At 42.8% G+C, this 26,507-nt stretch overlaps 1 protein-coding gene across 2 annotated transcripts in view; it reads right to left on the bottom strand.

Moving 5' to 3' along the window:
- The window catches only part of LOC119961795 (sarcoplasmic/endoplasmic reticulum calcium ATPase 2), a 113,644-nt gene that overhangs the window by 8,979 nt on the left and 78,158 nt on the right, over positions 1-26,507 (bottom strand). For both annotated transcript variants that reach the window (XR_005459744.1, XM_038789131.1), the window contains exons 10-19: positions 25,541-25,643; positions 24,294-24,425; positions 24,073-24,198; positions 23,391-23,609; positions 17,514-17,849; positions 14,848-15,068; positions 5,928-6,130; positions 5,069-5,154; positions 2,289-2,422; positions 562-679 (exon numbers count right to left, since the gene is read on the bottom strand). Coding sequence is in view for 1 of the 2 variants with exons in the window: in XM_038789131.1 (XP_038645059.1) it covers positions 562-679; positions 2,289-2,422; positions 5,069-5,154; positions 5,928-6,130; positions 14,848-15,068; positions 17,514-17,849; positions 23,391-23,609; positions 24,073-24,198; positions 24,294-24,425; positions 25,541-25,643 (1,678 nt within the window). In the remaining variant the exon portion in view is untranslated. The remainder of the gene's footprint in view (positions 1-561; positions 680-2,288; positions 2,423-5,068; positions 5,155-5,927; positions 6,131-14,847; positions 15,069-17,513; positions 17,850-23,390; positions 23,610-24,072; positions 24,199-24,293; positions 24,426-25,540; positions 25,644-26,507) is intronic.

A 26,507-nucleotide genomic window follows, 5' to 3' on the forward strand; every position in this document is an offset into this window, starting at 1 on the left:
GCTGCAGATAACCAAAGTTGTTAAAAAGGCAAATATATTGTGACAAGTGTTAGAAACATGAAAGAGACACAAAGGTGATGGCCATGTGACAAAAAACTTCAGGGGCTGAATTATATAGGGCACCTGGGTACAGGAAAGCAAGCAGGCGGATTAGAAAATTTGGAGACTGTAACCCATCACCTATTCTCCACCACCCCAACTTATTAGCCAGCAGCTGTACAAGGCAGGGCTTCATCCTGGAGACAGATAGAAGTCCCACCTCATACTAACTAAAGGCGTTTCACCTCAAAAATTAAAGTGAAGCCAGCCAGCTAAATGGTTTCCTCCCAGATATTTATGCTGGGCAGCAGGGATCACACCCTCAGTATATATAATCCAGCCCTATGAAATTCAGAATAGTTTATATAAAGATATTAAAACAACAAAGTACAGTTGCCTACAAAAGCAATGACATAGTATTCTCAAACATCATCTTGACTTAAATTGATTGTTAAATAGATTCTACAATGAAATATAAATTTTTTAGATGGTGTATAGGAGAAAGCAGATGATCTGACTGACCGGTAGTGGCTCCACATATAAAATGAGGAAGTGAAGAGACATCGACAGGCAGATTGAACCCAATAACCAAACGTTTTCCCAGGGCGGCATCTTCAACAATGACTGGTTCTCTGATAAACTGAAAGATAAAAGTAAAACAGGTTGCTCCCAAAAGCAATTACTTAAATGCTCGTTTAAAATCATTTTTTAAGCCTCATTTTTTTAGCTGTTTAGCACACTGGGCTAAATCGCTGGCTTCAAAAGCAGACCAAGCAGGCCAGCAGCACGGTTCGATTCCCGTAACAGCCTGTCCCAACAGGCGCCGAATGTGGCGACTAGGGGCTTTTCACAGTAACTTCATTGAAGCCTACTTGTGACAATAAGCGATTTTCATTTCATTTCAAAATCAACCCCCTCTCAACTGTCATTAAATCAGCCAAAAACAAAAGCAAAATATTGTAGATGTGGAAAATTGGAAACAAAACTGAAAAAAATGTTGGAAATACGCAGCTGCTGAGGGAGGATTGCAGAGAGGAAAAACAACGTGTGCTTTTGAGGCCGATTACCTTTCGTCAGAATAGTTTCTATTCCTCATTCATGTTGCCTGACCTGAATAAGTGTTTCCAGCACTATGTTTTAATCTCTACCCAAAACAAAACTTGTTTAAAGAAAAAAGAAATGCTGCTGACGGACTGAGAGCAATGAGTGAAGCAAAATTCTTAAATAATTTTCTGCAAGAAAAAAAGATGGCCTAATACTTAATTTTCAATAAGCTTCCTTGAGCTTTTTGCAAAAAAATCTGTTCCAAGGCTTTGGAACCACAGAGCTGTAGAAAAAAAAAATGTAAAAGTTGACTAATCGTGAATGTCAACAAGAGTGTTTGGAAACACCCAACACAGCATTATGCCTCCACCCCACGACAGCACACCCTCATAAATCAATGCAACCAAATGTGAAAAACTGCAGCCAGGATGATTCAGCATTTGACTGCCACATTATGACACACCAGGAACACCTACGGCCACAAAAGGAGGAGATTTACAAGCTCCCAACTGTAATCCTTCAATATTAAATTTTTACCTGAAATTTGAAACAACATTCTCCCTGCCCCATTCTTTTAAAAAATAAATAAATTTAGAGTACTCAATTATTTTGTTTCTAATTAAGGGGCAATTTAGCGTGGCCAATCCGCCTAACCTGCACATCTTTGGGCTGTGGGGCGAAACCCGCGCAGACAAGGGGAGAATGTGCGAACTCCACACGGACAGTGACCCGGGGCCGGGATCGAACCCGGGTCCTCAGCCCCCGTGAGGTAGCAATGCTAACCACTGTGCCACCCTTCCCTGCCCCATTCTGGCATAAATTAACGATTGAAGAACTGTTCTTAAGCACCTGGTATGCAAACCTGTAATCAGCGTAAAAATTCACAGCAAGTTGGGCAGAGGACTCTCATCACAGGAATCACGGTATTTGAACATTTGAAAGTTTTAATATAAATTCAGTTTACCCACAGAATATATCAATCTAATCTGGTCTTGAAAATGATTACTCCTGCCATTTGAATTACGCAAATAAATTTTGTGCATGAGCATTGGAGATCAACGAGCACCTGTAGATTAATCATCAATAAATCCATTGCTCAACCATCTGCCTCACTGTAACAAGTTGCTTTTTACAGATCTACCTACAGCAATAATTACAAGTAGAAAGTGTAACATTTCAAAGGAAGTGTTTGTAATATTTCTAACCTGTTAAGAGCGTTACACATCTCAATGGTTACCAGGACAGAGAGTGCCATGGTCATGGGATAAGGAGATTCAAATATTTCACAGGCAACACCTTCAAAGTCTGGGTGTTCCAAATGGCATTGTAAGAAATGGCTCTGTGGAAAAGCAAAGACAGAATGATTGCAATCAAAAAATATTTTGGTCTCCTTCAATGGTTCAGTGGACGAATGCATGACGTGACGTGGTACTTTTCAAAATAGATAACAAAGCTCCAGATTTAATCTGTCGTACTGGTGGAGTCAGTGGATTTCAACAATGGGAACATTGGCCTCAGCATTCAGAATCTTGGAGGAGCAGGAAAATCAGTCATAGTTTCGCACCTGATCATTATTCAGTAATTTGTTCTACAAAGCAGAAACTGGACAACGACAAAAGAAAATCAGGTTCAACTGTGATATACTCCTCAAATGAAAGCCTGTCAAGCAAGGACATATTAATGGCTCACTTGGGTGAAGTATTGCCAAGCTATCTGGGCCTAGCTACCCATGACTCACCAATTTCAATAATAACGGCACAACTGAATCTTATCACACAATGCCTTTGTTCGGACAAGCATTTGCCTGCTTTAGGTTTAGCACACTAAACTTAGCACATGCAGTCAAGGCAAATTACTCAATTTTAAAAACAGCTCTACATACAGCTGTGTTAAGACCGTAAGACACAGGAGCAGAATTTGGCTATTCAGCCCATCGAGTCTGCTTCGCCATTCAATTATAGCTGATATTTTATCATCCCCATTCTCCTGCCTTCGCCCCATAACCGCTTATTAATCATGAACCTATCTATCTCTGTCTTAAAGACACTCCGTGATTTGGCCTCAACAGCCTTCTGCGGCCAAGTGTTCCACAGATCCACCATCCTCTGGCTGGAATTCTTCCTCATCTCAGATTTCAAGAATTGTCCCTTCAGTCTGAGGCTGTTGCCTCGGGTTCTAGTTTTTCCTACTAGTGGAAACATCCTCTCCACGTCCACTCTATCCAGGCCTCGGGGTATCTTGCAAGTTTCAATAAGATCCCCCCCATATCCTTTTAAACTCCAATGAGTCCAGACCCAGAGTCCTCAACCGTTTCTCATACGACAAGCTCTTCATTCCAGGGATCATTCTTGTGAACCTCCTCTGGACCCTTTCCAAGGCCAGCACATCCTTCCATAAGTTCTGCATGAAGGAGAAGGTATTAAGCTGGGTGAAGCAGAAGGGTGAGGTGCAGTGGGATGGTACTGCAGTTCGGATCTACCAGGACTAGACGGTGGAGTTGGCAAAAAGACGAGCGGCGTTCGGGTGACTGAAGGCGGCATTGTACAAAAAAGGGGTGCGATTTGGTATGGTGTACCCGGCGAAGCTGAGGGTGACGTATGAGGCCAAAGACTTTTATTTTGAGACAGCGGAGGCGGCTGAGGCGTTCGCGAGGGAAGAAGGTTTGGGACAGACGCGAGGAGCGGAACTGGAAGAGAGACTGTGGACTGTGATTGGGCAGCTGGAAAATGTATAAATGCTACAACTTTCTTTTTACTGATGTGTATTGTAATTGACTTCTTTTTGCATTGTTACAGAGTTCAAGTTAATGGTTGGGCTGATTGGCGTTCTGTGTTGCGACGGTTAAATCTTATGTTAGTGAATTGTATGGGTTGGATTGTTGGTTTTTCTTTCTCTGGGACTGGGTGGAAGGGGATGATATATCTTGGCGGGGGAGCCACCCGTGCTAGCTAACTAAAGTCAGCTAGTGAATGGACGCAAGGTGTGAGGAGGGCTGCGGACGTTGGAGCCTGGATAGCAGGCTTCAATGGACCCACGAGGCAAGCAAGGAGGGTGGGGGAAGGGACTGATGCTGGGAGATGTTTTTTCCAAGGGGAAATGCAGGAGGGGGTTCTTGGGAGGGGGTGGGTGGAAAAGGGATTTGATGTTAACAATGGACAGGGACGGGTCAGGCTTATGGGGCAGGGCCCGGTGGTATGATGATGGTGGCTAAGAAAGATTTGGAGGGGGGGGTTGAGAGACCCCCAGTTAGGATAATCACGCGGAACAAGAGAGGGCTAGCGTTGTGGGGGGGGTGGGGGGGGAGAGAATCACGTTCATATGTTTTGGTCCTGTCCAAAGCTAGAGGATTACTGAAAAGGAGGTTTTTAGGGTAATCACCAAGGTGGTGCATGTGAAACTGGATCCGGGTCTCCGGGAAGCCATATTCGAGGTGTCGGACCAGCCAGGGTTGGAAACGGGTGCGGAAGCAGATATCGTAGCCTTCGCCTCGTTGATCGTCCAAAGGCGGATCCTGATGGGACGGAGAGCAACCTCTCCCACCCTGTGCCCTGGCCTGGCGGGGGGGACCTGTTAGAATTCTTGACTCTTGAGAAGGTTAAGTTTGAACTGAGGGGAAGGACGGAGGGCTTCTACAAGTCATGTGCATTATTTATTATGCACTTTCAAGAACTGGATAACATCGAACATTGGTTGGGGGGGGGGGGGGAGAAAGGAGAGAGATGGGTGGGAGGGTTGGGGGAGAGGGGGCTGTGTGTATTAAGGGTGACTATGGGTAATCCTCGATTCCGTTTTGTCAGTTGTTTATGTAAACATGCGGGCTGATGTTTCTGGGTTGGTGGGAGGATGGGATCGTTGTTATTGATATTGGAATTGACATATTTGTTGCTGATTATTGTTTATTGTTGGTGGGTGTAAATTTGGGAGAAAATGTGAAAGAGGAGAATAAAAATATTTTTAAAAATATATAACTCTTATGAAATATTACCAGCTGGTAGTAAGTAACTCTGGGTCCATCTTCAGCAGCTATGAACCACCAAGCAGCAGCACCAACTGTTGCAGCTCCTACATAACCTGATAATGGAAATCAGGATAAATTAATTTTATTTATTTTAAAGGATACTCGCTTTATAAACTTACATTGTAACAGAGCAGATACTAAGTAGCTTAGAGCAGGCAGTGAAGCCAGCAAAGACACAAAGATGTTCTATTTACATTACAACATCTAGATCCCATCCCTTGTATCTTGGATAATTGCCAACACAATGTTGCTAAATCCATAAAAATATAGTTAAAATATGTCTGATTTTACGCAGTCAGGTGTTACCTGGCAACCCAAGACCCTAAGGAAATCTAGATGTTTGGATTGCTAATGAAAACGTTCAGATTGTGTTTTCACATTGCTGGGGAGCCCACACCGAATGAATTTACTGATTCCCCCTGAAATTACTTCAAAACAGCAAATGTCTGGAAAAAGACCGAAAAAAATAATTCCCCAGACATCATTCCTACTGTAGGAAGGTTGTCATTATACTTGGCTCACAAATGTAGAGATTAAATGATTTAAAAACAGAAGGCGAGTGGGAAAAAAAGTGAAAGGTTGTCGACAAGGCACTCAGCCAAATAACAAGCTTTAAATACAAAAATCAGGATGGAAGAATGCACTCATTTCTGTTGTTAAATGTATAAGTTAGCACTCCAAGCTTCTCAGACCTGACAAATTCAAGCTCGTGTTGAGGTTCATCAGAACACTACTGTCAGAGTTTGAACCCAAAGGTGGATTTAAAAAACCTTAGAAGCTTTTACTGGCTAATTGCAACCTATGGCAACTCAACATGGGTACTCACATCCAATAGCCATATAGCGGAAAAAGAGCCAGCCACTGATCAAGGGTTCCTTAGGACTGCGAGGCTGTTTGTCCATGATGTCCAGATCAGGTGGGTTGAAGCCTAGAGCTGTGGCCGGCAGTCCGTCTGTCACCAGGTTCACCCACAGGAGCTGCACAGGGATCAAAGCCTCAGGAAAGCCTAAAGCTGCTGTGAGGAAAATGCTGAGGAGAAAAAAAGTGATCAAGAGATCAGTTCCACATTCGATTAGTGTTATAAACTCAGTACATTAATTTTATTACAATTCCTCATCTAATGTTATACTTGGGTCCTTGCTCTCAGTTCAAGATAAGACACATTTCTGAAGGACAACAAACATGACTACCTGAAAGACTCACCATTACTGGGAATACAGAATAACTCAGCAGGATGTCCACACTTTAAATACATCTCCACACAGTTTGGAAGGGTTTCAAAGGGCAAATACCAGTTCCCATCCATCTCAAATGCTGCAATTTGAAATCTACCCCAGCAAAATAATAACATTATGCAAACTTGTCTTCAAATTATCCTTTAGAAAAATTAGGAATGGCATTAGAGCACATAGATGCTTTGGAGATTGCCTCAAGGTCAAAATCCATATGAATGGCGTTGAGGAACAGTTAAAAAGTATAATTTTGTGGCATGTAAACAATGAGATGAGAGAGGGAAGTCAGATGAGGCTTACAAGAACAAAACACAATCTTGTCATCCTAACGCCCAAAATTGACCAAGTACAAATACCTTTACTTCAGTCCAAGTACAGAGTGCCTGCTCAGAACTCAGCAAGGACTGTTTCTGGACTAGCAGACACTGTTAGTCCACAGAATGCAGTGTTGTCTGATTTAGTTCTGGGAAATGAAGCGGGGCAAATAACTGATGAGCACAGAAGTTTGAAAATAACATGATTAGGTTTCAAGTAAGGTTCAAAAGATTGCACTAAAATTGCCCAAAAAGCATCATGAAAATTAACTTGGTAGAAAAGTAAGAGAACAAATGGGATGCTCAGCAACATCGAACTTTCAAATTAGATCAGAGAATGAAAAGTTGACATACTTTTAGAAAATGGAAAACTACGTGGATCAAAATACTAGACTTAGAATCATAGGCCATTTGGCCCATCGAATCTGTATCTGTCCTTGGAAAGAGCACCCTACTTAAGCCCCCGCCTCCACCCTACCTCTGATTCCACCTAACCTTTTGGACACTAAGGGACAATTTATCATGGCCAATCTACGTAACCTGCACATCTTTGGACTGTGGAAGGAAACTGGAGCACCCGGAGGAAACCCCCGGAGGAAACCCCCACAGACACTGGGAGAAAGTGCAAACTCCACACAGACAGTCCCAGAGGTTGGAATTGAACCCGGGTCCTGGGGTTGAGGGGCAGTAGTGCTAACCACTGTGCCACCCTAACTTCTGTGGATGAAGGGAGGTAAATTAAAAATGAAAAAAAAAAAGCTCACACAAAAAAAAATCAATGCTCAATAGGCCAGAATTCTCAGAACGCAGAATTTGTGGAGGGCAGTACAAGGTTAGAGAAAGGAAAGGCTCGGAGGGGATTTTAAACTAGAGGATAATGGAGGTATTTGGTGGACGAGGAAGCAATGCGGATGAGTCAGCAGAAGGGTGATGGATGAGCAGGATATGGGCAACTACATTTTGAAGGCGTTCTAGTTTTAAAAGATTGGATGATGGGAGGCCAGCCATGAGAAATCAGAACTAGACACGGTTGGAATTAAAAGCAAGGATGAGCTTTACTGCAGCTAATGGTTCATGGCAAGGATCCAAAATGGAAAATAATTTTACTGTTGTCTGAAAGATCAAAATAACTAGGAGCAGGATTAGGCAGTTCAGACGCTCGATACAATAGGGGCTGGTTAGGGCTCGATAGGGGCTGGTTTAGCTCACAAGGCTAAATCACTGGCTTTTAAAGCAGACCAAGCAGGCCAGCAGCACGGTTCAATTCCCGTACCAGCCTCCCCCCGTACCAACCTCCCCGGACAGGCGCCGGAATGTGGCGACTAGGGGCTTTTCACAGTAACTTCATTGAAGCCTACTCGTGACAATAAGCAATTTTCATTTCATTTCATTTTCATCATGGCTGATCTCACCTCAGCCTCAATTTCATTTTCCTATCCTTCAGCCCATTACTAATTAAAAAGCTGCATCTATCTGCTCCTTAAATTTACTCAATGTCCTGGCAGCTACTGCACTCTGGGGTAGTGAACTCCACAGATTCACGACCCATTGAGATAAGTAATTTTTCTTCCATCTCTGTTTTTATTCCCTAGAGGATCTTTAACTAGGAGATCATTAATTAATCCCTCATTACACAATGCCAAATCCAGAATAGCCTGCTCTCTGGTTGGCTCAGCAACATATTGCTCGAACTCAGAGAAACAATCTCTCATACATTCAATGAACACTCCCTCAAGGCTTCCCGTGCCAATTTGATTAATCCAGTCTATATGTGTATTAAAGCCACCCATGATCATTGCCATACATTTCTTACAACCCCTCAGTATTTCCTGGTTTATATGGTGCCTGACTGCAGAACTACTGTTTGGGGACCTATAGATTATTCCTACCAGGGACTTCATTTCTTATTTCTATCCAGACTGATTCCACACCTTGATTGCCAGTCCTTATATCATTTCTCACGACAGCAGATCTCTTCCTTTACTAGCAAAGCTACATCACCTCCTTTGCCTTTTTGTTTATCCTTCACTAATACGGAGTACACTTGGATATTCAACTCCCAGACCTGGTCTTCATGTAACTATATCTCAGTTATCGCCACAAAAAAAAAACATACCCCCTTGTCTCTATTTGCACTGTCAACTCATTAATCTTATTCTGAATGCTTTGTGCATTCAGATACAATGCCTTTGTTTGTTCTATTATTAAATTCCCCCACTCTTGTATGATTCCTTGGTGCGATATGCCGTTCACTTGTTCTGTCCCTTCCTTTTATTTTCTGGTAACAATCAGGTTCAACACTAACCTATACTCTTACGTTCTCCTTTAACTTGGATTTTCTAATTTTTGAGCAACTGAACACCCCCCTCCCCGCCCCCAACCTATTTAGTTTAAAGCCCTAGTTATGCGAGTCACCAAGACTCTTGTCCCAGCATGATTCAGGTGAAACTGTCCAATGGAGCAGCTCACTCCTTCCCCAGTAATGTCCCTGAATTTAAACTCATTTTTTCCTATACCAATCTTTGAGCCAAGTATTTACCTCTTTAATCTTATTGGCCCTGTGCCAATTATTTAATGGCTCAGGTAATAATCTGGAGTTTATCACCTTTTTGATTCAGTGTTTGGATTTTGTGCCCAACTGTTCACATTTCCTCAGCAGAACCTCTATCCTTGTTCTACCTATATTGTGCGTACCTAGGTGGACCATGACAACTGGATCTTCCCCTCCTACTCCCTCTGCAGCCCAGATGAGATGCCCCGAACCCTGGCGCCAAGTAGGCAGCACAACTTTTGGGACTCTCAATCCTGGTTATAGAGAGGGGGGCGGAATGTGGTGCAGTGGATAGCACTGGGACTGCAGCGCTGAGGTCCTGGGTTCGAATCGCGACCCTGGGTCATTGTCCGTGTGGAGTTTGCACATTCTCCCCGTGTCTGCGTGGGCTTCACCCCCACAACCCAAAGATGTGCAGGTTAGGTGGATTGGCCATGCTAAATTGCCCCTTAATTGGAACAAAAAAAAAATTGGGTGCTCTAAATTTAAAAAAATAATAATCCTGGTTATAGAGAACAGTGTCTATTCCCCCAACTATACTATCCCTGATTAAGACTACACTTCTCTTTTCTACCTTCACTTAAATATGATCAGTTTACTAATCCTCCCTGCAGTCCCCGCTCTTGACCACGCAGGGAGCAGGAATCGCGAACCTATTGGACAAGCACATGGGCTGAGGCTCTTGAAACCCTACCTCCTGGATCCCTCTACCTACCTCACTGGAGTCACACCCTCCTGTCCTGACCACTGGCGGAATTCAAAGTAGTTAATCCAAGGGGTGTGACTTGGCTCCTGAAAGAACTTTTCCCCTACCCGAGGTGTCGTAGGTTCCGAAGCTCACAGCTCAACAACACTGAGCTGGAGTTCGTTGAGCAACCAACACTTGCTGAAGGCGTGGCCACTCAGAACCACAGTACGGTCCACCAGCTCCCACATAATGCAGGTACAACAAATTGCACGGCCCTGCATCTCTATTTTACTGAATTAGGTTTTAATTTGTACTTTAAACATTCTGACTGGTATCTAAGCTGTAAAATATTTCTCCTATTTACCTTTAATCGGTAAGCAATTTAGAACAAGTAATTCAAATTAGCAGATTACCGACCAATGAATTTATGGTTTTCCTGTGATGCCATTCTCTCTCCTCCCCCCCCCCCCCCCCCCCCCCCCCGGTCCCTCTGGTCATGGCAAACTCTCTCTCTCTCCCCCCCCCCCCCCCCCAGCTCACTTCCATTCCTGTTGGGTCCGCCTCTTTCACTCTCTCTCTCTCTCTCCCTCCCCCCTCCCCGTTCACTTCCATTCCTGTTGGGTCCGCCTCTTTCACTCCCCCCCCCCCCCAAAGTCTCGCCCGCCTCTCTCTTTCCTCAAAACGTGCACTCTATTTCCACTCAAAGCTGAAACACATCTTACCTGGCCCACCTGCTGTGAATCAGGATAAAAGAATATGCTTTTGTCTCTAAGAAACCTGACTATGTCAGGATTAAACTTTGAATAACAAGGTTAATTTCAGAACAGGCCAAGCTTTCCAATTGACAAACTAATTAGAACCTCATCTTCATTTTAAGTGTATATACTTTCAAGCCACTTTCACGTATCATGTCAATGTTTAGAACAAAATTCTCTCATTAGTTGGCGAGTGATATATGGAGTCTGGAATGTGCTTGTGCAATGGAGGCCGGTTTACTCAAGACTGGAAAGGGAATTTAGGCTATCTATAAAGGAAGAATGTGGAGTGTTAGGGGAGAAGGCAGGGGATTAGCATTAGGCGAATTTCTCACATTGAAAACGTTGTGCAGACATGGGTCGAATGGCCTTTGTCTGCGCTGTAAAGATTCTGAGGTTCTCAAATTCTGGATTACATCAGTTATTGCTTTACGATAGACCATTAATTACAATTATAGTAACAAAAAAAATTAAAGACATTTTTAAGATTTAAGGAAGTTATGAATTTTAATCTCCAGGCATCAGGGGGTGCTGACATTAATGAATCAATCTCTTGAAGCAGGACTCAAAAAAAAAGAACAAAGTAATCAGATTCAGAAAGATTTTGATCATTTATGGTTGACAGATGCAGTTCAAGGCAAAGATGTGCAAAATAATGCTTCCCAATGACGCATTAAGTTTGTCCAAAATCTTAGCTTCTACCGGCCTCCGATATGTGGCCTGATACAAGTTGAACTGATCGCTGCTGAAACGGGGATGGTGGCAGGGGTAGTTAAATCAGCCAGAGCTGCAATCTAGACCTCTTTTCAAAGTCTCCTGCCCCAAATGAGAAAACAACTGGGCATTGGGGAGCATCACCTCCAAGCTCTCATGAGAAAAATGTAGTCAGCGAAGCAGACACAAAGGGGGACAAGTATTAAATAGAACAGTGGTACCACAGTGATGATCAAGCGAGATGTGAAGGTCATGAATTAATAGATCATAAAATCTATTACGGCAAATAGTACTTCATTACAAAAAAGAATCTGGACTGAATAAGCAAAGAAAAACTAGATGAAGGATCAGGAAAAACTATTTATGGTCCAGTTGGCCACTGGAATGCTCCGACTCTAGCATTCCAACTGTATATTTTTACGTCTTTAATAACGTTTGGTCCCACAACTTAATCCGGTCAACATTTAATATAATCTACCATCCTTTGAAGAATTTTTTTTTAAAAATGTACATTTTATCTTATCGGGTTGGCTTACTTTGAAGTAATGTTTGGAGTTGACAAAATAGGCCAATTTGTCACACTAACATGTGCTGCAGTGAGGCCAATTGAGGAAAATTGTCAGTTTTAAGATTTCTTTGAAAACCATTTTCAATAAAAGTGGTTAATGCAAGGGCCTAATCATGTGCTCCTTCCTCGTTGAAAGCTGGAAGACACAGTAAATGACAGCACAAGGGCTGGTGCTCAAAAACAAGGACCAGTAAAACAGCCTCTCGCAAATTCCACCTTCAAAACACCAGCACCGTGAGGGAACTAATCTTCACCCTGGATGACGACAAGACTGAAGCATGATCCTCACCCTGCTAGGTTCACTCTTGACAATACCCTGGTGTACAGACAGCACCTCATCAAGACTGTAGGAAAAATTAAAGTCTCCTCAGCAGAGTTCCACAGATTCACCATCCTCTGGCTGGAGAAATTCCTCCTCATCTCAATTTTAAAGCATCCCTTCAGTCTGAGGCCGGGTTCTAGTTCATCTTACTAGCGGAAACGTCCTCTCTATGTCCATTATAGACCTCTCAGTATCCTGCAAGTTTCAATAGGATCTCCCCTCATCCTTCTAAACTACAATGAGTACAGACCCAGAGTCCTCAACAGCTCCTCATATGACAAGCTCTTCGTTCCGGGGATCATTTTTGTGAACCTCTTCTCGATCCTTCAAAGACATCCATCCTTAGATACAGGGCACAAAACTGCTCACCATACTCCAAACGGGTTGTGACCAGAGCCTTATACAGCCTCAGAAGGACATCCCTGCTCTCGTATTCTAGCCCTATCGACATGAATTCTAACACTGCATTTGCCTTCCCAACTGCCAACTGAACCTGCATGTTAACCTGAAGAGAGTCTTGAACTAGGACTCCCAAGTCTCTTTGTGCTTCTAATTTCCTCAGCCGTTTCCCATTTAGAAAATAGTCTATGCTTCCATTCTTCCTACCAAAGTGCATAACTTCACAGTTTTCCACATTGTATTCCATCTGCCCACTCTCCTAGCATGTCCAAGTCCTTCTTCAGCCCCCTGCTTCCTCAATACTACCTGTCCCTCAGCATAGCTTTGTATCATCTGCAAACTTAGCAACAGTGCCCTCAGTTCCTTCTTCCAGATTGTTATTGTATACCGTGAAAGGTTGTGGCCCCAACACCAACCAAAGGCACACCACTAGTCACCGGCAGCCATCCTGAAAAAGACCCCTTTATCCCCACTCTCTGCCTTCTGCCAGTCAGCCAATCCTCCATCCATGCCAGTATCTACCCTGAACACCATAGGCTCTTAAATTTAACAGCCTCCTATACAGTACCTTGTCAAAGGTCTTCTGGAAATCTAAATAGTTGACATCCACTGGTTCTCCTTTGCCTAATTTCCTTCTTTCCTCCTCAAAGAATTCTAACAGATTTGTCAGACATGACCTCCCCTTGACAAAGCTGTGCTGACTCAGTCCTATTTTGTCATGCACTTCCAAGTAATCCACAATCTCAACATTAATAATGGACTCCAAAGTCTTACCAATGACAGAAGTCAGCCTAACTGGCCTATAATTTTCCATCTTCTGCCTCTTGCTCTTCTTAACAGGGATGTTCCAAAATAGCTTTATCCCTAGTCAGTTCCATAGTGTGCTGACCCAAGAAACTGTCATGAAAACATTCTACATAGAATTTGCAGTGCAGAAGGATGCCACTCGGCCCATCGAGTCTACACCGGCCCTTGGAAAGAGCATCCTACCCAAGCCCACACCTCAACCCTATCTCCATAACCCAGTAAACCATCCCAACCTTTTTGGACACCAAGGGCAATTTAGCATGGCCAATTCACCTAATCTGCACATCTTTGGACTGTGGGAGGGAACCGGAGGAAACCCACGCAGACAAGGGGAGAACGTGCAGACTCTGCATAGACGGGGACCCAAGCCAGGAATTGAACCTGGGACCCTGGAGCAGTGAAAAAAAAAAAAAACTGTGCTAGCCACTGGGCTACCATGCTGCCCTCTTCTAGATAACTCTCACCAATCAACTTTTCCACAATTATTTCATTTCCTTTGTTACAAGCTCTAATAACTTCTTGTTTAATACTCTGCCGAACAGTATAACTATTCGGGTCTATAAACTACTTCCCACCAGTGTTTTCTGCCTCTTGCTAATTTCCACCTGATTCTACAAATGATCGTTTTGGGTCAGATCCTCGATCACTGATGTCCTTATATCATTCTTTACCTCTCCTCCTTTGTCATTCTTCCTTTCTGAAATGTGCCATTAGCTCATCTACATTATTGCAGATAATTCATGCATTCAGATAAATATTTAATTTCTTTTTTTTTTAAACCTTGATTCTCTGCAATTATTTTATTCATCAATGTACATTTTTTTGTTAAAACTGTCCCTTCCTGTCCCACTCTGCCCATCTTTAATCACATCACTAGACTGTTCTGATGCCTTGACCTTTTCCTTTGGATCTCACCCCCAAGCTTCGTCCACAGTCCTAGTTATACGATTGCCATGACACCGGTCCCAGCCCAGTTCAAGTGGAGACATCCCAATGGGAGAGCTCATTTTGGAGTACTGATGCTAAGTAGGTATAGGAAGCTCCTTAAGAACTGAAGGGAAAAGAACAAGACCTTAAGGTGTGCAGAAATTAGCAGAAGAACTGCCCTTGGGTAAATCGCTACTACTCATTTTGTTTTACCAGGCATTTTGAGTTTTAACAATAGAATCTCAAGCAGGACCTGGTCAATGAGACGAAAGACATACTAACATCTTTACAGAATAAATTGTATTTGCTAAGCAAGACATTCCTCTATGCTAGTTTTAGTAAACTATTACAGTTCCTGTATTGGTTTCCATTATTTTAACACTATTGCTTTTCAATGTAACATTTTCCTCATGGAAGGAATATTAATCAGAACTTGGAATGACTGCATTTAACAGGACCTCTTACTTACCAGACTACTTCTCCAACATTGGAAGAAATGAGGTAGCGAATAAATTGTTTCATGTTGTTATAGATAGCACGGCCTTCCTCCACTGCAGCTACAATTGTGGAGAAGTTGTCGTCGGCGAGGACCATTTCAGAGGCAGATTTTGCCACAGCAGTACCAGATCCCATGGCAATTCCAATTTCTGCCTTCTTTAGGGCAGGAGCATCATTCACACCATCACCAGTCTAAAGGCCAGGAAAAAACAATACTCGGTGACAAGCATACTTGAAAATGGTTGAGTTCAGGAAATATTTTGTTTCACAATAATATGCAACATTAACTGCTTGAAAGTTTCAAGCAAACATCTAAAAGGCAAATATGATTGAAGGCAGCTTCCTATAGGGTTTGAGTGCTGCAAAGGCCAAAATGGAGCAAAATATCTGAGCAAACAGGATTTTGAAATAAATCGGGCATTATTGCCTTTATTTCAGTTAGGCCAGAGATGTTTTATGACAATGTAAACAATTCTCTAACAAGTAAAGAATTATTTACCAATGTATGATAAATTTGATCACTGAATCTTAAACCTAGTATTACAACAACATTTTTAGCAGCAGTGAACTGAAAGTGGCTCCCTGACTAGATGTGGCTGGAAATTGACTGAACAGTTTGCTAGTGTGACTCTGAAGGACATGAGCACCAGAGAAATACCTGCCGAAGTGGAGTAGCTTTGGCCCTTTAAGTTAGGTGTCATGGTTACACAAATCTCTTCCTCTGAAATGACCAACTTGCCCTCTATTATTTACCTCTTCAGAAATACACGTACACGCTTAACCTAAATTTTAAATTAAATCGGATACAATGACAAAAGGAGATGGGCAAGAAAGAGAAATGAACAAAGAACAAAGAACCATACAGGCCCTTCAGCCCTCCAAGACCTGCGCTGACCATGCTGCTCGTCTAACCTAAAACCTTCTACACTCCCGGGAGGTCCATATCTCTTTATTCCCATTCTATTCATGTATTTGTCAAGACTTAAATGTTACTACTGTAACTGCTTCAACCACCAACAGCGCGTTCCAGGCACCCACTACCCTCCGTGTAAAAAAAACTTCCCTCTCACATCTCCTCAACTTTTGCCCCTCGCATCGTAAACCTATGTCCCCTAGTAATTAACCCCTCCACTCTGGGGAAAAAGCTTCTGACTATCCACTCTGTCCATGCCCCATAATATTGTAGACTTCTATCAGATCGCCCCTCAACCTCTGTCATTCCAGTGAGAACAAACCGAGTTTATCCAACCTAACCTCACATCTAATGCCCTCCATACCAGGCAACATCCTGATAAACATCTTCTACACCCTCACCAAAGCCTCCACATCCTTCTGGTAATGTGGCAACCATAATTGAACACTATCTTCCAAGTGTGGCCTAACTAAGTTTCTATACAGCTACAGCATGACTTGCCAATTTTTATACTCAATTTCCCGGGTGGTGAAGGCAAACATGCCGAATACCTTCTTCACTACCTTCTCCACATACATCAGTTCTCAAGTTTCTTCCTTTGCCAGTTGTATTGGACTGATACCACAGATTTTAAGATATAGAAGATTTAATTGAAGAGATATTAAATGTTTTTTTAATTCATTCTTTGGGGTGTGGCTGTCACTGGCTGGGCCAGCATTTGTTGACCATCCCTAATTCAAATTTCATCATCTGCAATGGTGGGATTCAAACCTGGGACCCCAGAGCTTTAACCTGCGCCTCTGCATTACGAATCCAAATAATGGATAATCAATCCATAACACTAGTTTGACACTGGGGCAGCAAGTTTAGAACCAGCTTCATGGAAGCTAGCAATCAGATGTTAAAAGTTTCCTTTCGTTAGCATGCCTTATTCGCACCTCAATGCTAGAGTAAGCTGTTATTTCAGTGGCCAGTGGCCCAAAAATATGTTCCAGGAAACTGATGCAGCAATACATTACACTTAAAAAAATTGTCTTATAATACCCAATTCTCTTTATTTTTTTTATTTTTTTTTAAAAAGGAGCCCAAAATTTCCTTCCCCCAACATCTAAGAATCAGGGATTACTGCTTGGAAATCAGGAATGGGATCTTTGGCCCAATTTCTCTTCCTTAATCTCATGGCATGGAGGACAACAGCAGCACCGGTGCTGTGACATGTAAATCTCACAGACCAAGGATCCACCTGGTCTTTGAGGCTCATGCACAAACAGCTGAGTCATCAAGAAACCCATGAACTAATAACGTCAACACATTAACTGAGTACATGCGTTGACACATCACCCTGAAATAGCCAACACATCTTATACACTAAACGGGTATACAAAATGTATTATTTTGCTGGAAGCCACTGTGTTAAAAGGGTCGATCCTCCTCAGCAGTGCAGATTTAAGGGATGGAGGAAGAGCAATACTTAATTTTCATGATAATGCATAATAACTTGCAGTTTAATGGGAAAAATATCAATTGTGGCGCGTCTGGTAAACTTGTTTAAAACTAACTCTCCAAACCATGAAGGCAGATAAGTTATTTACAACAAAGAAAACAATGACCCATGGAACCAGAGCAGGAGTCATCTTTGCCATAGCTCCCAAAAGCATTTCAGAAAAATCCAAATTAAAATAATTAATGCAAGAATGATTAGAGCATGAAGTACATGTTCCTACCATGGCTGTGATTTCATCAAACGCTTGCAAAAACTCCACGATCTTAGACTTGTGGGATGGTTCTACACGGGCAAAGCAGCGAGCAGTCAAGCAAGCATTTCTCTGTTCTGCTGGGGATAGGTCATCAAATTCACGGCCAGTGAAAGCTTTTTTACCGACATCTTCCTGTTCTCCAAAGATACCAATTCTACGGCAAATGGCTACAGCGGTGCCTTTATTATCGCCAGTGATCATGATGACACGGATGCCAGCATATCTACACATCTTGATTGAAGCAGCTACCTCCGGTCGTGGTGGATCAAGCATACCAACACACCCCACAAACGTCAGACCAACCTGGAATGGGAGAGTGTTGTAATTTTTAAAAAAAACATTCTGCAACATTTCTCCAGAAATTACCAACACATACTAATACATTAGGAGCTTTATGATGTCTGAACAAAGGGAATTTTTAAAAATAAATGTACTTTAACTCCTATTTGTCGGCATATTGAGGCCAATTGGATTCCCAAACTGCTTCTAGCCCAAAGTCCTAGCTTAACGCAGAAACATTGTTGAACTTGTCTGACAGGGCTACACTATTAAATAAAAATCACCAATAGATCTCAAGCAATAACAGTATTCTGTCCTGCAGAATGTTGTTTGATAAGACCGTAACACATAGGTCCCAGGTTCTAATCCCCGCTCGGTCACTGTCTGTGCGGAGTATGCACATTCTCCCCATGTCTGCGTGGGTTTCCTCCGGGTGCACTGGTTTCCACCCACAGTCCAAAGATGTGCAGGTTAGGTGGATTGACCATGATAAATTGCCCTTAGTGACCAATAAATAAAGGCTAGGTGGGGTTATTGGGTTACGGAGATAGGGTGGAAGTGAGGGCTTAAGTGGGTCGGTGCAGACTCGATGGGCCGAATGGCCTCCTTCGGCACTGTATGTTCTATGTTCACAGCCTTCTGCGGCAAAGAGTTCTACAGATTCATCCACCCTCTGGCTGAAGAAATTCCTCCTCCTCTCCGTTTTAAAGGATCATCCCTTTAGTCTGAGATCGTGTCCTCTGGTTCTAGTTGTTCTTACAAGTGGAAACATCCTCTCCACGTCCACTCTATCCAGGCCTCGCAGTATCCTGCAAGTTTCAATAAGATCCCACCTCATCCTGCTGAACTCAAACCCAGAGTCCGCAATCCTTCCTCAAAACGACAAGCTCTTCATTCCAGGGATCATTCTGGTGAACCTCTTCTGGATCCTATCCATGGCCAGCACATCCTTCCTTAGATATGGGGCTCAAAACTGCTCACAATACTCCAAATGGGGTCTGTCCAGAGCCTTATACAGACTCAGAAATACATCCTTGGTCTTGTATTCTAGTCCTCTTGACATGAATGCTAACATTGCATTTGCCTTCCAACTGCCAACTGAACCTCCACGTTAACCTCAAGAGAATCGTGAACATGGATTCCCAAGTCCCTTTGTGCTTCTGATTTCCTAAGCATTTCCCCAGTTAGAAAAATTCCTACATTCCTCCTTCCAAAGTGCATAATCTCACTTTTTTTAACATTGTAATCCATCTGCCACTTCTTTGCCCACTCTCTTCGCCTGCCCACGTCCTTCTGCAGCTCTCTTGCTTTCTCAATACTACCTGTCCTTCCACAGATCTTTATATAATTTTCAAACTTAGCAGCAGTGCCTTCAGTTCTTTTTTCCAGATCATTAATGTATATTGTGAAAAGTTGTGGTCCCAGCACAGACCCCCGAGGCATACCAATAGTCACTGGCTGCAATCCTGAAAAAGACCCCTTTATCCCCACTCTTTGCCTTCTGCCAGTCAGCCAATCCTCTATCCATGCCAGGACCTTACCCTTAACACCATGGGCTCTTAAACTTATTTAACAGCCTCCTATACGGCACCTTGTCAAAGGCCTTCTGGAAATCTAAATAAATCACTTTCATTGGTTCTCCTTTGTTTAACTTCCTGTTACCTCCTCAAAGAACTCTAGCAGATTTGTCAGACTTTTTTTTTTAAAAAAGAGTACCTAATTCATTTTTTCCAATTAAAGGGCAATTTAGCATGGCCAATCCACCTAGCCTGCACATCTTTGGGTTGTGGGGGCGAAACCCACGCAAACACGGGGAGAATGTGCAAACTCCACACGACAGTGACCCAGAGTCAGGATCGAACCTGGGACCTCAGCGCCGTGAGGTAGCAGGGCTAACCCACTGCGCCACCATGCTACCAGATTTGTCAGACATGACCTCCCCTTGACGAAGCCTGTGCTGACTCAGTCCTATTTTATCATGCACTTTTAACTACTCTGCAATCTCATCTTTAATAATGGACTCTAAAATCCTATCAATGGCTGAAGTCAGGCTAACCGGCCGATAATTTCCCATCTTCTGCCTCCCTCCATTCTTAAACAGTGGTGTCACATTAGCCACTTTCCAGTCCTCTGGGACCCTTCCTGCCTCCAGTGATTCCTGAAAGATCGCCACCAATGTCTCCACAATTTCCTCAGCTATCTCTTCTAGAACCTTGGGTGCAGTCCACCCGGTCCAGGTGATTTGTCCAACTTCAGACTTTTCAGTTTCCCCAGAACCTTGTCCTTAGTGATGGCCACTGCACTCGCCTCTGCCCCCTGATTCTCCTGGAGCTCTGGAATCCCACTGGTGTCTTCCACCATGTAGACTGATGAGTGCTGCCTGTTCATGCATGCCAGCTGGCTCTTGACTTGGAGTTACCAATCATTAATCAGAAGTAGGAGCCCTGGATGAATTTTCTCATGCCCAAGCAGAGTGTAACTGTAGTTCCTAATTACTTGCCCTGCTTTAATAACTTCCTTTGCCAAGATTAGTTAAAATAATATGGCCAAGTATGAAATGAGCAATTTTGTAACAGTGAAAATGGTGGGGGAAGTTAGCCCTTGCAGTGAGCCGCTGCGAACTCCTAACTATTCTATGATTCAATTGAAATGCATTCATTCACTCGATAAAAAATGGTTTAATTACCCAACATTTCAAATCTGTTATATATAAAACGAGCATTTTACAAAGTAACAAAGGCAAAGGTTAAAAAGTTACTATGTAATACGTTCAGCCCGACAGACATCGGCATGTAAAACCGTGTGCTGTACACCACTTTGCTGAAATTACCACGGTGAAATCAACCAATGTTTTATCTGGTTAGAGATGTCTGGCACACAGAAAACCATCACCATACTCAAACCAAACAAAGCAAGCTATAAAAGTAGAAATTCTAGTTGTTCAATATGGATTACACTTTCTTTACCAATAGGGTGAATCTACATTACCTGATCAATGGTAACCCCCAGGATGTTAATGATGGGGGATTCAGCAAAGGTACTGAACTGGACTATCCACATTAATACTGTGGCTATCAGGGCAGGTCAACGGCTATGAATCCTACAATTTTCCCCCGCCTTCCACAAATATTCAAACCCTCCGCCACCGACTAATGATGGCAGCCATGTGTACCATCTATAAGATGCACTGCAGTAACTTACCAAGATTCCTGAGACAACAACTTCCAAACCCACGACCACTACCATCTAGAAGGACAAGAGCTGCAGATACCCATCACCTGGAGATTCCCCTCCAAGTCACTCACCACCCTGCCTAACAGCACAATGGTGTAACTACATCTCAAGGACTGCAGCAGTTCAAGTACGCAACTCACCACCACCTTCTGAAGGGCAACTAGGGATGGACAATAAATGCTGGTCTAATCAGAGCACCCACATCCCATAAATGAATTTTTTAATAACATTAATGCTGACCCAGGAAATTTAGGTTGGCAAAAGCCAAGTGTTTGGAACCCTAAATGTGACCCATAGTCCTGGAATCTAAGCAACCAAGACCAGACTGTTTATCAGAATGGGGCACTGTTATAAGCAGTCCAATGTTTACCTGGCAAGGAATACTCAAATATCTTCAGTGTAGTGATTTGAAGAAGTGTTTGAGGAGGGTAATGGTGGACATTGGAAGTTGATATTCCAAAGCAGATATCCAATAACAAAATGTTTTAACGGATTCTTTTGTATTGCTACCTAGAGTTGAATGGGAAGAGCCCCAGCCACAAACGGTGGATCTTTAATTAATCAACAGCAATATCCTTGAGAATTACAGTTCTGCCGAACTGAACAGTTCCAACTTTATTGCTCGGTTCACTACCATAGAAGCATAACTTCAAAGAGACCGTTTCATTTTTCATCCCGTCGACCCAAGGAAGATGATTATTAGTTTAAGTGCAGATTTGAGATTTCGCCAAGTTGGCATAAGATACCAAGAATTCCTTAAAGGTGGTCCAGTGAGCAACACATCTAACCATACAATGTACCTCAAGACCATAACACACAATGGCATATAGAACATAGAACTGTACAGCACAATCCAGGCCCTTTGGCCCACAATGTTGTGTCAACCATTTATTCTACTTTGAAGATCAACCTAACCTATACCCCTTCAATTTACTGCTGTCCACGTGCCTGTCCAAGAGTTGCTTAGTGGATGGTTCTTCCACTAAGTAGAGTTTAAGCAGCAGCTAGTTTTTCACTTGGTAGCACAAGTAATCTTTGTCATAAACAGTCCACATACTCTATTGTCACAAACTCTCAAGACTTTCCTAATTAATTCTGCAATGGACACCTAGGGGCTGGTTTAGCACACTGGGCTAAATCGCTGGCTTTTAAAGCAGACTAAGCAGGCCAGCAGCACGGTTCAATTCCCGTACCAGCCTCCCCGAACAGGCGCCGGAATGTGGCGACTAGGGGCTTTTCACAGTAACTTCATTGAAGCCTACTCGTGACAATAAGCGATTTTTGTTTTGTTTGTTTTAGGGGCTGGTTTAGCTCACTGGGCTAAATCGCTGGCTTTTAAAGCAGGCCAAGCAGGCCAGCAGCACGGTTCGATTCCCGTACCAGCCTCCCCGGACAGGCACCGGAATGTGGCGACTAGGGGCTTTTCACAGTAACTTCATTGAAGCCTGCTCGTGACAATAAGCGATTTTCATTTCATTTTTCATTACTTTAAAAGTTATGGACGACTACTCTTGAAACACAATTTGTTGCACATCACCTAGATATTCTAAGCATCCAAACCCAAGGACATGTCACCAAATATTTTAAGATTTTGTGCTGACATCAAGGTTGACATCACCTCCTCTCCTGGGTGCTTAATGATACAGGCCAGCCAGCTAGTGTCCTTCCTCCATACACCAGTTAATTTTCTTGCTACAAATCTATCATACAGCTTGATCCTGGAGTATACACATGGGCCAGAGAGCTTGTCGTTTGTGTGGCTGGGAAATCGGAGCAATTGGAGAATTGTTGAGACATATATTATACAAGAACAATCTGTTTGTGGACTTTGTTTTTTCTCATCTACCTTGAATAATTGCTAAGTGCCTTCCAGTGTTATTCCAAAGACTACTGTTAGTCTAAAGCGGAGATCCAACAAAACTTCCAGATACTAATGCATTGCAAATACGACAGCTCCCAATACCTCCCAATCATACCATTGAAATCAAAACTAGAGCTGAGTAAACCATATTTCACATGCTAGCCTTATTCCATTTAGTAAATGAAGCACATAGATTCTCAGACCTCTACAAATAGCACAATGTCATGTTACAAAAGGGGGAGGGGTGAATGTTAGAATTCTTTCAGGAATGCCTGGAACAAATACTATCGAATGCTTGCAAATGATGAGAGAAAGTGTGCGTTACAAAGTGGACTATCCCTTGTGTTCTAACTAGGATACATTTGACTGCCATTCCATTATGCATAAAATGGACAGCATTTACTTTAACAGTAGTTACCCGTGTAAAGTTTACATTAACATTAAAACATTTTCTTGTGCCAATTACTAACCTCATAAGTAACGAAGTTTGATGCTTCTTCTAGATTCATATCTTCTTTCTTGATAGGATTATCGTGTGTAGCCAATGCCAAGCAGCGCAGCGTGTCCCTCCCAGTACCCCATTCTTTGATAACAGTCAAAATCTTCTCCTTGATGGATGCCGATAGGGGTACTTTATTGGTTCCGACACGGATATGCGTGCATCTATCAATCACACCCTCAGGGGCACCCTATTGAAATAAAGCAAAACATAGTTACAGGATCTTTATCACATAGGTCCCACCATTCTCTATGGTACTTTGGGAGTCTGCACCCTGATTATGGATTTGTTTCATCAAACCAATTCAGATGACATCGGGCGTTTTCAGACTTGTACGGCCGTAGGCCATCAAACCAATTCAAGAGCGTGGGTTTGGTAAACTCAATCCTTAGCCTGCTCAACATTAATTCAATCCATTTGAAGTTAATCATTGATAGGAAGTAATGGTTGTCAACACAAAACAGGCTCAGCCAGGTCTGCTCCAACTCGTCACCACGACAATACCAAGGTTGGAATTCAGTGAAATGTTTATGGCACTACTCAGGAAAATATCACCAACCTATATGCCCAAGTATAAACACCGTCTCCAATGTGACGGCATTGAAGATGAACTGCAGCAGTGGAGAACAAAATTAAGTGTATTGAAGTTTCACCTTAATGAACATCTTGTTGCCAATAGATGAACGAGTAGGTTTGTTCGGGGAACAGTACACAGACATCGATTTCCTGTCTCTAGAGAACTCCAAAGTGAACTCTTTCTTCATTAATTGCTTGATGACCTGGAGAAACAAAATATATATGTTTTAAGTTGAATTTCCGATATAATATTTTCTTAATAAAAGCAAACTGCTTCGGAATTTTAAAAAAAACTTACAGTACAGCAAGCATTGGCACGCTCGATCTTAGATAGATTCTTCAAATCAGTGTCAAACACATTCATTTTTTCAGCCAAGCAACAGAGGGCAGTCTCCGTGGCCTCCCCAACCTTCTCATACACTCCTTTAGTCTGAAAATGGGAATTAAAGTTAGCATTGACACCAGATGCACATTTTCCTGGTACAATTTCTGACTTCACTAGACATGGCAACTAGCATGCTTCTCCCACAGTTAATGTAACAAGTTGTGATCAGTTCTCAGAAGGTCAAAGCCAAAGACAGATTGGAAATTTAAATTATAATGCAGCACAAATGTGTTCCAAGTTAGCAGAGAAATGTTTGAATTTACATGAGATGTAGTGTTCAGCCATAAATACCAAAGAGACACATTGGGACCATAACACTAGAAAAACTCAAATATTGGCTGAAACAGGCTCCTCCGAGGTTTTGCCAGACTTTTGAAGGGTGGAAAATCTCACTAGCCACATCTCAGTACCACCTCTATTATTTTGAGAGATTTCATCATCTTTGCATACATCAAGCCATAGCAGAAACACCACCTAGATTGTATCTGCCTTATCTGCACTTCAAAATTATGAACTAAGCATAAAATTGAACTTTTGTAAAAATGAACAAAATACTAACCTGCTCTCTGCAATTCCCTCTCAGAAAAAATCCACCATTTCCTTGCTCTCCCAAGAATAGAATCTAGCCGCAGTGCAGTTCTCCCCAGTCATTAAATAATGGCCACCTATAGAATCCCTACAGTGCAGAAGGCGGCTATTTCGGCCCAGCAAGTCTGCACCAGCCCTCCAAAAGAACACTCTACCTAGGCCTACACCCGTGCCCTATACTCGTAACCCCGCTCATTGATCTTGGCTCATCCACCCAACCTGCACATCTATGGATATTGGGAGGAAACCCGAGCACCCAGAGGAAACTCATAGACACTGGGAAAATGTGCAAATTCCACAAGTCACCCAAGGTTGGAACTGAACCTGGGTCCCTGGCGCTGAGGTGACAGTGCTAACAACAGTGCCACCGTGCCACCCACACTTCCTGGTGCCTTTTAGACATTCTTCCTGCACCTCTCTTCTTCCCCACAACCCATCCTCTTCTTGCATCTGATCTCTCCACAGTACCAGCCTCCCTCCAATCTTTCAGCCATGCATGACATGTACATGATCTTGGCTACCATATGAAGAGCCACGCAAAACTGATGAGCAATTATACATTTGATTTGTACCTCATTATAATCCAAAGAAGAATCATTGCAAAGTGCACAGATAGTTGCTAGTTCAACAAGACCATCATAGTCAGAACACTTCACTATTTTGTTGTCCAATTCTCTGAAAGACAAAAGTGAGTTTCCAAGAATTACTTGTAGAAGGGTAGAGTAGTCCTGGCAACGACTGCCTCAAGCCAGACACAGGAATTACTTGAAAAGGTGGAGTAGTCCCAGCAACAACTGCCTCAAGCAGCTGGGCAAGATCTTTTATTTTTAGCTGTCCAAATACCAGCGCTGAAGGTAGCCGTAACACCCGCTCCAGTTAATGATATGCAAGCTAGGGCAGCACGGTGGCCTAGTGGTTAGCACAACCGCCTCACGGCGCTGAGGTCCCAGGTTCGATCCTGGCTCTGGGTCACTGTCCGTGTGGAGTTTGCACGTTCTCCCCGTGTCTGTGTGGGTTTCGCCCCCACAACCCAAAAATGTGCAGAGTAGGTGGATTGGTCACGCTAAATTGCCCCTTAATTGGAAAAAATAATTGGCTAATCTAAATTTAAAAAAAAAAAAAAAAAAAAATGATATGCAAGCTATGCCCCAGTTATCAGAGATCATTTAATGCAATATCAGGCACTTTTGGCAGCAGTGTGAGTGGGCACCACTTGTATTATTGATGGCAAGGTTCAAACACATGCACACACTCATACAAACATACATTGGATCAAAAAGTAACCTGGCACTTGAATTCAAAACCATTTTGGTTTTCTTTTAAACTGGCAATAGTACTTTTAAAAGTCAGAAATACACTTGTCACAGGGTAATTGTGTAACGCCAGCCTGTTAAAAGCTGAAACTCTTCGACATGCAACAACCAGTAATGCATATTCCTATTTAGCCCATTTCCCTTCATAAGCCACTAAACATTTACTGCTCTAGGTGTGTGAAGTGTAGATAACTAATGCATTGGCAATGGCCATTAAAGTTCACAT

The sequence above is a fragment of the Scyliorhinus canicula genome, chromosome 1 (assembly GCF_902713615.1).
Source record: "Scyliorhinus canicula chromosome 1, sScyCan1.1, whole genome shotgun sequence".
In the NCBI taxonomy this organism is placed as follows: Eukaryota; Metazoa; Chordata; class Chondrichthyes; order Carcharhiniformes; family Scyliorhinidae; genus Scyliorhinus; species Scyliorhinus canicula.